This window comes from Corvus cornix, chromosome 5 (assembly GCF_000738735.6).
Source record: "Corvus cornix cornix isolate S_Up_H32 chromosome 5, ASM73873v5, whole genome shotgun sequence".
NCBI lineage: Eukaryota > Metazoa > Chordata > Aves > Passeriformes > Corvidae > Corvus > Corvus cornix.
In genome coordinates, this window is record NC_046335.1 from 31,381,796 (window position 1) to 31,395,052 (window position 13,257).

At 38.8% G+C, this 13,257-nt stretch overlaps 1 protein-coding gene across 4 annotated transcripts in view; it reads right to left on the reverse strand.

Moving 5' to 3' along the window:
* RASGRP1 (RAS guanyl releasing protein 1) overlaps positions 1 to 13,257 on the reverse strand; it is a 40,528-nt gene that overhangs the window by 3,734 nt on the left and 23,537 nt on the right. For all 4 annotated transcript variants that reach the window (XM_039552152.1, XM_039552155.1, XM_010391487.4 and 1 more), the window contains 10 exons: positions 11,929 to 12,102; positions 11,060 to 11,176; positions 9,080 to 9,355; positions 7,803 to 7,883; positions 7,059 to 7,163; positions 5,934 to 6,043; positions 5,156 to 5,300; positions 4,399 to 4,435; positions 3,674 to 3,820; positions 739 to 1,112 (listed from right to left, as the gene is read on the reverse strand). In XM_039552152.1, the coding sequence (XP_039408086.1) occupies positions 739 to 1,112; positions 3,674 to 3,820; positions 4,399 to 4,435; positions 5,156 to 5,300; positions 5,934 to 6,043; positions 7,059 to 7,163; positions 7,803 to 7,883; positions 9,080 to 9,355; positions 11,060 to 11,176; positions 11,929 to 12,102 (1,566 nt within the window). The remainder of the gene's footprint in view (positions 1 to 738; positions 1,113 to 3,673; positions 3,821 to 4,398; positions 4,436 to 5,155; positions 5,301 to 5,933; positions 6,044 to 7,058; positions 7,164 to 7,802; positions 7,884 to 9,079; positions 9,356 to 11,059; positions 11,177 to 11,928; positions 12,103 to 13,257) is intronic.

Consider the following 13,257-nt stretch of genomic DNA (forward strand, 5'->3'; position numbering starts at 1 on the left):
AAACCTAAGGCATCAGTTTCATGTTGGTTCATCAAAGAATAGTGGTAAATATTGAGTAAAAAGTATGAAAATAAGTCTTTGTTCCTCATAATTATAGCTGGATCCATCCATTAGCTCCACTGTTGATATTGTAATAGTCTCTTTAATCTGTCTGGAAAGGTGTTTCTACAAACCTGAATTTGGGCCATGTTTGAGGTGATGCAGTCTCATGAATAGCTATTTTGTCAGAACACTTTAGAGTAAGGTGAGACACAACTGGGCTGATGCAGGTGAAATCTAGCAAGAAGCACCATCTCTGTTCATAGCAAAATTTCGTGGTGGTGCTTGCACTTGTCAGTTGAACAAAAGCAGAGCTCCCTACCCTCCCAACCCCATATAGTCTGTCACTTATGGGAGGGGAGGCCACCAAAATCAGGAGGAAATTCAGAACTATGTTCCTCATTTTATGGAGTAACATTCTGTCCTGAGTGGATTATGTTCACATTCTAGGACTGACAGGGGATCAGTGTGATCATAACAATGGCTTCAAAGCCCATACTAGCACTAAAATTTATAATTGAAATGAAGCATTGCTGGAAGTTGAAGTGGCTAAGACTTCATGGATCGTTTAATTGCAATTAAATTGGCAACTAAGTACACTGGAGTAAAGTGACACCTTCCCACCCAGCCACGCCCTCACACATCAACCACTTGACCATACTGTTGTGTAAAACAGAATTTGTTCCATCATGTATGTACCTGCTCAAGTTCCTGGTATGAGGGTTTACAGCTGTGATGCTCCTCCTTTATTTTCTGGCTGGAGTCCTTGTTTTCCCATTTAACAAATGCCTTTCTGCGGCCTAGAATTGGGCTTGGAAATGTGGATGCTGGAGCTGCCTGGAGATAAGGATTTTCTGGCATCCTGTGTTCTTTCTTCTCTCTCCGCTTACGAGATACATCACCAGCCAGCAGTACAGGATCAGTCTGTGTACTTTTATGAATCACAGCTGGTTTCAGTCTCACTGAGATCTTCTGAGCTGAGGAACCCATGAGCATAATGGTTCGGTCCTTGCTGTCTTCACTGTGCTCCACTACTTCTCCATTAGGAAAGGTGAATGATCCTTCTTCTTGTCCTTTAAAATAGATACGGTAAGTTGAGGCAAGATCTTCTCCCAGAAAAGGAGAAAAAGGAGGCATGGTAATTAAACATGATTTTAATAAAGAAAACATGTATTCCTTCCTGACTTTTACATTCATTGCTCACCAAAATAGGTGTCATTAGAAGTTTCTCAAGGTTGTGTCTTGAAACAACTCTTTGCCCTGTCTCAGTAACATAAATATGGATCAGTAAGAAGAAAACAGGTGTGGCACCAAGGTCAGCTAGAGAAAACCTTTATTATGGGTAAGAGGTGGTTATGACGTAGTGCTGCAGCCATTTCAGACACAGTCACAGAGATGCACTGTCATAGGTTAGCAAGCATAGTCCCGGAAGGGACGTCCTTGCTAAGGGGTGCTTACAGTTTCCTCTGGGAACTGATAGAACCTATCAGCTGGCCAGTTTGAATATGGACAATTCTCTAAGCCACTTAAAGTTGTGATCACCTCTGTGATCCACATTTAAGAATAGGCAAACTCCCCCTCCAAGCTCTCTCTCATTTCCGCTGCTGGGACAGGTGGCTGCGGGGCCCGTGTGGGGGCCAGCGGGCCCGGCCAGGCCCTGCTTGGGCCAGGCCGGGCCGGGCCACGGCCATCCTGAAGCCATGGACCTGTTCCAGCCATGGAACCCCCCCCACTGCCTTGCCGTGGGCAGCCGGAGCGGCTTGGCTCCCCCCATCTCCACTGCGATAAGAAAATTCAACATTCCAGCTGCAAAGCTGCAAGGCCGAGGTGAGATTAACCCTTTTTATTGCTGTGAAGAGCTGAAAAACCTGAGGGAAGAGAGAGAGGAGATGCTTAAAGCTGAAATTCTGTTGTGAAGCTATGATATATCAGAGTATCCCGTTGTAATTCCATGAAGATATGGGGGTAGAGTGTTCAACTCGTGAGCAAAAGCACCTGCGCTGAGATAGGCAGATGCTGACGCAGCTGTAATTTCATGAGAAGTTTGGACAGGGAGAGATGAACCAGATGAGGACTTTTGCTCCAAATGGGAAAGGAAAAAACCTCAGTCCCTAGAGATGCTCCCAGAGATAGTCCTAAAGATGAAGATGATGAAGACCCTTTGCTCCCAGGGAAGGAGAAGGGCCTCTGTTTTGTTTCTGAACGGCTCAACCTTAAAATTGTACCCCAAAAAACTTCAAGAGTGGACCCTCGAAAGCAGTTGCGGGAAAAGCTGCAAGTCGGGGGAAGGGACTCACATGCAGGCAGAGAGACTCCTCTTCCTAAATGGACTGAACAATATTTGGAAGTGGGCGGCTGTCTCGTTGTGATAATGTTTTCATAGCATGAGCAAGAAGAGACTTCTCTTTCTAAATGGACTGAACAAGGTTATTATGGAAGTGGTAAACGGACTGAACATCTTAAGGGTTGTCTTTGAACATTGTCAGTGGAAGAAGGGAGGAAGGTGGGGGGAGGAGGAGAGTTCTGAAGGTGGTATAATTTTTTTTCCTTCTTTTAGGTCTGTTAATAAACTTCTTTATATTCTTTCAAGTTTGGTGCCTGCTTTGCGTTTCTCCTAATTCTTATCTCACAGCAGATAAACAGTAATGAGTATTTTGGACCAAACCACTACACTAAATTGGTGTTTCTGCCCGGTTACAAACCGAACCCGCGACATGCACATAGTCAGTATCAAGAGAAATGGGCTGCACTGAGCTCTGTGTAAGTGCTAACAGGAAGCCTAAGGTGGAACCCAGCAGTATGAGTGTTAAATACAACACAAAAGACTGATAATCAAAGTGGCAGGAAGCAGATTTGAAGAACATATGAAATACAGGCAAAAAGCAGGAAAGAAATTCAAAGAAAGTGAATATTCAGAGAGTTGGAACATCAAAATCAAAACCAGAAGTAGCCTGGTGTTTTTCAAGGACAACATTCCTTCTTTGGAAGCCTACACAGTAATACACAGTAAGAAAATTGTATACAGCTTGTTTGATAGAAGGAGAAAAGAACAGAGAGCTGTACATTTTTCTTTTCCGATTCTGTGAAAGATGGACAGATGGGGAGGAGTTACAGATTCTGCTACTGAAGTGGAAAATATAAGGACAATTAGCTGTTGGTTTTCCTAGCAGACAGATATGTAGGAAAACTGACTTTATAAACTCCACATTGAAATTTGAGTCAGAATTGTAACAGTGCAGTAGTCAATGTTACAACTTGCTAAAAAAGCAAGACTTGCTCCTCACAAGGTGAGAGAGTTAAGGAAACTCCTGTCAGCTCTTTCATCTCATGGCATATAGTTCTCATGAGAGTCTGGCAGAAGATTTACTCATTTTTTGGTGGCATTTGTGCACCATACATTGTGTAGTGTGACGAGATCTCCCAGAAAGGGAGGCCATCCTTACTCAGTCTAGAGCAAGAATGGTGTTACTTGATACAAGCTAAAATACACCTGGTTCTAGTTTCTATGTTGATAAAACACTGCAGTTAACTAACAAGACTTAAAAAGATGCTGTACAACTCAGCTTTAAAAGAAAAAGGAGCAAAGGAAAGATTATCTACATATTTTGGTATTTTTAATGTGATCTTTTCTCACCATGGAATTGTTCTTTGACTCCTACTGGGCAGAGGCTTGAAGCAAGGGCAGATGTTGGGCTGCTGTCTGCAACTGCAGTTTTGGGTCTTCTCTTGCACTCTATCACAACCAGGTCTTTGCATTGCTTGTGACAGTTCATTCCACAGTCTGTAAACAAAACAACGTTTACATGATTCAGTGGCTCTGGTGTAGCATCTAAGGTAGCTCTCACACTGTGCCTTCCTGGGAAGCAAGAAGCCTTCTTTGGTGTTCTCTACACGACTACCTGTAACAACACACATCTGTAGAATGACATCCCTTTGCTATGTATGGCTAAAACTCCTTTTCATTATGAAAGTACAAAATGGCAACATTCAGTCACAACAGTGACTGTAGGGGCTGCAGAGAAAGCTGATACCAGCAGGAAGAAAACTGCGAAACAGATGTTGGGAATGTGCTGCACAATATTCACAGAGTGGTGCTGTTTGTGTCCAAGGGTCTGTTCCCAAACCCTCTGAATTCAGTAATGTCTTGCAAAGCATTAGAGCTGTCAGTTACAAGTTCCTTCATCTCTGCATTTCTTCTGCCTGTCATACTATTCCTGAATCAGTTTTCTCCTCCCTGGGAGGTCAGATTAAATGGGTCCATAGATGGATCTCTGTAGCAATGGATCTCATGATGATCACGGGTTTTTGCCATTCACTATCAATTATGGATTAAAATTAACAAAGTATAAAGTACTTTACCTTTGCATCTGTATCCTTGTTTAATGACTCCCCATAGCTGAAATTCAAACAAACAGAAAGCCTATGTATTAATATATTTCTCTGCATGTTTGATACCTCCAGGTTAAAAAAAAAACAACAAACACTAAAAGCTCCACTCTTTTCTAAGATCTGAGCACTTGCAGAATATCTTGTTCTCCTACACTTCTAATCATAAGGTCAAAATGGAACTTTTTACCTCTTTAGCATAAGGTAAACAGAATATTTTACATGTGTTCATCAATGACATACAAAGTATCTTGAGCTAGTCTACTGAATACATCAGCAGGTCTGACAGCCCCTCGAGGAGTTGTGGAGCTGGAGTAGATGGAGAATTCTGCCTCAGCAGCCTTGTATGATCTCAGCTGAATGAAGATTAGTAGGACAATTTTACAAAATCTTCCGTGCCATAGGCAGTGGCATGTCATGTCTGTATCAGGACATGAGTTCTATCAGCCCTGTGGAGTGGAAGTCTCTGGATTTGGAAGTCTTGCCTGAGACTGTTTTTGGTGACACAGCCAAACTCCACAAGGTATGAACCATGTTTAAACATACTGGCCCTGCCAAGAGGGGAGTAAAGGATACCTTAGAAGGCTACAGAGGCAGAAGCCTGGTGTTCTATATAACTTCACTGATGTTTTATATAGATCCTTTTCTGTATATGACATAAGGCAATTATGAGATAAAAAAGGCATAATTCCAAAGGATGTTAACATAATTTGCTAAAAAGTAAGCTTACAAATCCAGCACAGTTGTCGCAGAAAGTGGGCCTTAAGTAAGTGGTCTCTTGGAAGTTGTGAGCAAAGCCAAGTCCTAATTTGGAATAGATTGAGCTAGCTCTCATAAAGTAAGCTGTTATTTCATCCCTGCTAATCAGACCTTCCCTGGAAATAAACAAGAAAAGTTGTTTGTGAGACATATATTTTGTTAAATGCATAAGGAGAATGAAACATATTTTTCTTGCATTATATAATAGCGATAGTTTCATGTGCAAAAAACTAAAGTGATCTCAGTAATCTTGCCAATTGTTTCCAAAATACACAGAAGCTTATCTACACATTTAAACTGCAAACTGTCAGGATAAATGAAATATCTGCAAATGCAATGCAACCTCAAAACTACTTCATAGTAAACCTCTGAATAATCACTGTTGTATTTTTCCATGCTCTAATATATTATGAAAATGTTCCTGATTTTATCAAAGTATTCATTTGCCAATTCTTTAAGGGACAGCTTTATCACAGGAAAATTCTTTAGCAGTAAATACTGACTATAATTTGAAAAATACTTCTTTTTCAATTGTCTGTTTTTCCTTCTAAATCAGCTTGGTCACCATTGCTGTAAGCCCATGTCATTCACAACACATTTAGAAGATGCTTTTGTCAGTTACATTTTCACTTCTGTCTGTGCCTGAAAAGGACGCTTTTACCACCCTAATGATAAAATACAATTTAAACACAAAAACCCCTAAATCCCTCCCAAAACATATGCTGCAAAGTTGATAAGCAGGTACTCACCAGTCCTTAGCCATTACACAAAATGAAAATGGAAAGCTGGCAGCAATCTTTTCAAATTCTTCCTGGGAAATGTATCCATCCTGATCATGGTCGTAATTTTTGAAGACAGACTGCGCGAGGTAATAGCAGAATAGTTTATAATGAGGATGGTCTGAATTACCACTTTAGAAAGCCTCCACATTAGTAATAGTTATGGATTTCCTCTCCCATCTTCTCCCAGTGTTTATTAAACAGTGCAACAGTCTAATTGGTTTTTTTGCTTGAGACTAAAAAAGCATTATGATTTCTTGATTTGCAGCAAAACATAGTGTACTGGTTTGAGACAAAGTCCACACAGGCTGGACTAAAAGTTTCACAACACAATGACAGCTGTTTTTTACTTCTGCTTTAAGAACATTCTGCCCAGACTCACATGTACAACTTGAACTAATGCTCTCAATTAGTGTTCTCAATGATGGTTTCTGCAGCCAAATCAGTGTAACTGCCTAGCTTATTTTATCAGGTCAGTGTAATGAGAAAATCAGTAATATGACAGAATTTTCAGGGCAGACACCTGTTTCCACTTGCAGAATGCATTACTGTTTGTCTCTGGCCACAAGGCAAGGAGCACACCTAGATCAAATTTAGAAATATATTCCAAAACAGCGTGTATCAAAGGATGCCTCACAATATTAGAAGTGCTTAGAAAGAAGAGATGAAGCAGGCAAGCAAAGACAAACTACCTCTCTACCCCCACCAGTTTTGGAATCAATCACCTTAACTAGTAGTTTCCCATAAAGCAGGGGACTCAAAAGAAAGAGAAAAAGCAACGGCTGCTTGTAACAAAGCCACTGAGAGGCCTCCTGTCAGACTGCATGACGTTGGGAGTCCCTGGTAGAAATGGACTCCCTGGCTCCTTGAAAGAGTGACTCTGGAAGTACACAAACCAGCATTCACACTTCCTACTGGCTCTTCAGCCACTGAAGGAATTTCCATCCATGCCTCACGGCTGCTGCTGCTATATACAGGTAAGCAAAAATATCTGATCGTGAGGACAGAAGTCCCATCCCTGTATTCTCTCATACCTTGAGATTAAGACTACAAAGATTTACAATGATGTAAAGTACACTGGCCAACCTTACTTACATCTACCATCCTCTGAACATGTTTGCTGATGGTTTTTGGATCAGGTTTTGGGGCCACTCCTGAGGCCCAGTCTGCAACTACTGGTGGTTTGGAAGGTGTCATAGGCTGAAATAAATTGAAAGGAACTTCATTAGTACCACATGGAAAGATTACACTTCTTCCATTTGTGACAGTGGACTCTGTGGCACAGGACTGCAGAAATGACCTCTAGGACCCGAGATCGTTCTTTTGATAATTACATGGTGCTTAAGCTCTTCCTTGAACTGTTCAAAACAGCAGTCATGCCTTGAACTGTCACAGTTTGCTGACAACCCTGTAAAATCACCATCTTTTCCATATTTATAAAACAGGAACAAAACTACCACATGACACTCATGGGTTTCATCATTTGAATCATGTAAGAATTCTCCATTTGAAAAAAATAGTATCAACTACCAAGATTGAGACTGATGTCATGTCTCTATGCAACAACTTCATTTGTCTTTGTGTTCATATTATAAAACCTGATATGGTGTCAACTCTGCCACATATTCTAACTTAGGCTTCATCACCAACCAAACAATTTGTGCTTTAATAGATTTACCTCAGTCCACAAAGCTACAATGTTTTCAATTTCACATACAATAAAATAAAATAATAAATTTAATGCAAGAGATAAAACTTTCTTTAAAAAAAATTCTTCTTTTTAAATTAAAATCACTCATAAAACCCCTCCTTTTGTAAAGAATCTGTAAAGGCCCTTACAGCAGCTCGGTGACTTCGTGGCTCTCGTGCATATGAAAGTTCATAAATTTCATCTTCTGTGTAGTAAAGATCAAGGGACAGCTGAAAACAAACACATTAGTTTAATCCCAGAACAGTCACCACTACTACTTTATAAACTTGTTGCTGGAATGCATTCATATTTTTTGGTGCATTATTTTTTTATTTCAATTACACCTAGAAAAAAATGACCTTGAGCTGCACAGGTGTTCACAGTGATTTGAAATGTGTCCAATTCTACATTCCAGACTGTTATTGCCATTATCTGGAAAACTGTAACATTACTGGGAGTTCAGAAGCTCTTGCATTGAAATAAAATGTTTCTTCTCATTTATGTCCTGTCATATATTGCTGCATGAAATTATGGACAAAGTTCTACACAGTTGTAATAGCCATTTTTATAAAACATTATTTAGAAGAAAGAAATACTTAGAATAATTTAGAACAAATAGCAGGAAGAAGTAAGAAGTTCACCACTTCATACAGCTTTATTTCAGGCCATGGGCCTCTGTGCTTTATTTCACACAAGAGTGCTCCCAGAGAGAACAAATAACCTCAGGCACATAAGCATTTTTATCTCTTAGTTTTTTACTGAAACAGGGCTTATCACCAGAAAGTGGAAGCAGGCTAACTAGTTTTTCCAAGATGAGATACTTGTTAGGGCCAAACAAAACTGAGAAACAAGAAAGGAAGATGTAGTATTCTAATAGAAGGGAGTAGCTTAACTTACTAGGAGAAGCTAAAATAATTATTGTTTTAACGAAGTCCCAGGTAGTATCAATTTTTTTAGTAGCATGGCACTGACTGGATATGACTGGGAGAGTCATATTTGACTAATTTGACTACATTTGACTAATGTTTATGTCAGACAGTTTCTTTAGCACCAGAAGAAACTTGGCTAGAAATGCAGTATCTTGAGGGACTGAACTTCTGTGTGATTTTGTTTTTAACACAAGGAATCCTCCTTATTGAAAGTACAGAGAGTGCATGCTACTATAGTGAAGCAGAAATAAACATTTCCTTCCCTTGTAGAAATAATTGGAAGCATACTGCTGAACTGGCACCTCTACCCTTGCTGCCAGATAAATCAGTGTCACCAATTTTTTCTCTTCTATTCCTGTACATTTCCCCTTAGATTAAAAGAAATCTTACACTCTTATGAATTCATAATTAATTAATTAATGGAATTCTCTATTTAGTTGTTTGATAGGTAAATGAAATTTTTAATTGGATGTATTTATCTTATCTCACAGACTTACTGTAAGCAGGTGAACAAGGTCCATATTAGCCTCCAGGGGAAGTGGCATTTCCTGGAGTTGTATCAGCTCATCTATGTGGTTATACAGAGAATATAGTTTGTATACATTAATTTTTTTGTCTTCCAAGTAGTCTGGCATGCCCTCATAAAGGGATATCAAGTCTTTCAGGTGGACCCCAAGGATTGGGATCTTAAAGTTACTGCACTCATTATAGGCACGTCGGTAACTATCATAATTTCTGTAAGACGAAAGCAATTCTGTCATTTCATTAAACACCTAAAAATAAAAAGAAAACAAAAAAATCAATGCTAGTTACTGTTTCTGTTTTTGTCATACAGCACAAGAACTTCCCATGTTATTGTTAAGGAATTTACTCACAATGGCTCTTGAAAAAGATTATAAAACTTCAAATGAAATCTAGGTATTCTAGATTTCCTACACCCATAAATCACATACTAATATGCAACTACAGATAGTTAATCTGTAGTCTAATCTGTAATGCTGGTCTCCTTACACTCCCCATTTAGTCAAATGAAAAGAAGGAGATAGGATTCTCTCAAATCAGAGGGATCTGTATGCAGTCAATGTGTAAGCACAGCACAAGCTCTCTGACATTCATAAACGCAGTCATCTTCACCCTAAAATGTGGAATGCATTATCTGACTTCCAGGTCACCAACTGGAACTGCTGGAGAGGTCCTGGCAGAGAAACCCTGTACTGTGCCGTGATCCCACTGCAGTGTGATCAGAAGTCATACTATGGTTCAAGGTCTCATATCTGTTTTTTAAGAAAACTTTTTCCATGGAAATGAATTAGAAACAATATCTTGGGTTTTTTATAAAGGCCACAATAATCTTCAGTCTACCAGGATAAATATCTTCCCTTGTTTAAAATTATACAGGTACAAAGTTGACTCATAACACTGCAAAATCAATGGACCAATGTTTTCTCTGGGAAGTTCCTGTCAAAGTTCTCGATTTGTAACCTTTACAAACTGTTTGATGTAGTTAAACCTCAAAGTGTGTTTTCAAGTCACTAATTACCAGCCTTTTTTTACCTGCTTTCTATTAGCACCAGTATATGATTTCTTGATACAAAAAGTTATTCAAATGATGTACACACATGCAGTCCTTAAAATGACAAAATTTGAAAAACAACACGTTTCTGAAATAAGCTTTCTAACTGATTTTATAGATTCTGAGAGCTGTAAGCATTTCCAGTGGAAGGTCAGGTATGCATTGTTCATTTAAGCTGATCATACTGTGATCAAAACAGGCTCATGAGATACCTTTACGAAATATTTCAGGCCCCAAAAAGAATAAAGTATCTTATTCTCTTAAGAAGTCTCCTAAGAAGCCACATGAAGGCTTCTTAAGAAGCATTGCTAAAAAATATGCCTTCTTACCCATTTAATAGCTTTCATGTGAATTTCACAAGAATTTAACTGGAAAATAAAATAGATTTCTAACATTCAACCATACTATGTGTGCATTAGGGCTAAACTTGTTAAAGTCTGAATTAAATAAAACCTGTCATAGGGAAAGATCAGATGAACAAAACCAGTCCTTTCACTCAAAGTGCAGAGCTCTGTACTAGATTTTACAGACTCAGGATGGTCAGTGTTGCTACGGATGACAATAGTTTTGTTTTCAAACGTTCCAGGATCCAATTCTCTGTTTTCATGCTTGAATATTATTCTGTACTACTGCATGTAAATGAAAATGCAGCTCATCACATCTGACATTAAACAAAAAACCTTAGAGAATGTATACAAGTCTTGAAGAAAGTCTTGGGGTTGCAAAAAGTGTAGGAGTAACTGGTGATGTAGAGATGAAATGACAAATAAAAACCCTTCAAAACCAAAGAATTTTTGTTCTGCCTTTCCATCTCATCCAATGAAGTAAGGTTGCTTTTAGTGTGTGCAGTGAAAAAAAAGTTAAAGGTTACCTTATTTGTAAAACTTAGAGAAGCAATACTAACCTTAATTACATCATGAGGAACACATGAGCTTGTTTCCTTGAGCCTGGAAATGGAGCTGTGACAGAGGCCTCCTATCACTGCCATTAATGTGTTGAAATTCTGCAGCTGGTGGAGCTTCTATGGTGACATAAAAAAAAAAAATCAGCATTTATAATTTAAAGGTTCAGGTTGTTCAGCGTGCACACCCAAATTTTAATTTCCTCTTTGGTATTGCTCTGAAGTCTTACAAGTCTTGTGACACTTGACTTCATGTATTTTGGTAATGAGTTGTGATTTTACTGGGTGTAACACGAACTTATTCTACTGTTACTAAATCAAATATTAGATTTTCAGATACAGTAAGTCTTCAAAGTACCCCCTCAGTAGTTCCCCCTCTTCCCACAGTCTACCACAACTAGGAAACACTGCCTATTATCCTGGTTATGAGTGCAGTTGTATGCCAACCATACAACTTCGCATTACTACGCAAAGAATACGAATATGACCGTAGCTCTGCTTTTATCCAGAAAGGTGTTTCTGGTGGAATGCTTCTAACTACAGCCAAAGGCATGCAAGTGGCTCATGCTCTGGAAAGCTTCACAGCCACAGCTGGGAATCTCACATGCTGATTCAAAAGCAAGTCCAGTTTTTCAGTAAAAACAATTTCTTCAGAATGAACATGAGAAAGACCTGGTGCCATGGCACTGTAATATCTGAGCACTTGGTAAGGCAGCACACACACACAAATACACATGTGCTGTGTATGAAGCAGGAGACCAGTGCCAACACTACCAGCTCACCCTACAGTAGTAGCATAGGAAGAGCAAAAAAAAAAGGGCTGTATCAGAGAAAGACAAAATAAACACCAAACATGCCAGATTTTAACTGACCTGTGCAACATGAATAAACTTAATGAACACTTCAGCCCGAAGCTGTGGTGTTGGTCTGCTGAGAACCATTAGCTGCACCCACTGAGAGATACCATTGCAAAGAGAAATCGATCTTTCCATTGTTGGGTTCTCTTTCACGCAACTATTCACAATGTAGTTCTGATAGTCTGAGAACTTAAACAAACAAAAGAAACATAAATGAAAATTCATGTAGTTTCATATACCTCATGATCTGTGTGCAGACAGAGGTCTGCTTTTCAAATTAAATATAAAAGATATATTTTATACCTTAAATATCCGTAAGACTGAAATCTTTCCTTTGTAAAAGCTTTGTTAAGTTCAAAAGCAGGGGCTTCGACTAATTGAATTAACTGAAAGCATCTTTTTCCTGTATCTCAGGGGCCTTGGCTCTTATAAACCCCAGGATGAGCAGAACTAGGGCTTTCCTCCCAGCCTCAGTGGCTTCATAGATTCATTGAGTCTAGACTTCTATAGGGAAGGTTAAACAGAATTTAAATTGTAATCTAGTAACTCAGTAATAGTTTAAGGGAGTTCAGTGTTCAGTTTATGCATTCTGTAGCTGGGGCACACTTCTGAATTAAGCTATACTAATACAAAAAGCAAGTTCAATGAGATTAATACGAAACTGAGATAAGACCATTAAGAATGAGGGCTACAGATTCCTTAATACTTTCAATACAGCTTGTGAGATTCTCTTATTTAATCAAGGCAATCTAAAATTGTTTGGTAGACACCTGTGACACAGATTTTTTTTTAAAAGCCATTCTTCCATTAAGATTAAAGAGAAGCAATCATTTGCTTCTGTTGATGCAATTTTTATCCGTTCTGTTGATTTATCCGTTAACAAAAATGCAGAAGAATTTGATCATCAGAAAATGTGACACACAATTTTTACGTCCATTCTTTACTATGACCACTAATACTAACATCTTACCAAAAACACTCAGAGCCATAGGAGGCATATATTCCTTTCCACAGGAATATGTGGAATAGCACTGATCTTTAAGCAAAGGCCATAAATTGTCAGGCTGTTGTTTGTTTCTTACTCTCCCTCTCTCACCTTCTCACAACTTTATAAATTTTTTCCATCTGTTTAGTAAGAACTATCAGCACTTTAAAAGCAAAACTGACAGCAGACACCTCTAGATTTCTCCTCTCATTAAATTAAAAATGGAAGAAATGTTAGTAATAAGTACAGCTGTCTCTGAGATTACATAGTACTTACTTTACAATTACTCTTTGAATTTTGAACCCCAGCCAGGTTTGGGTGGATCTTGAAATTTAAGCAACTACTCTATATAGATAGAT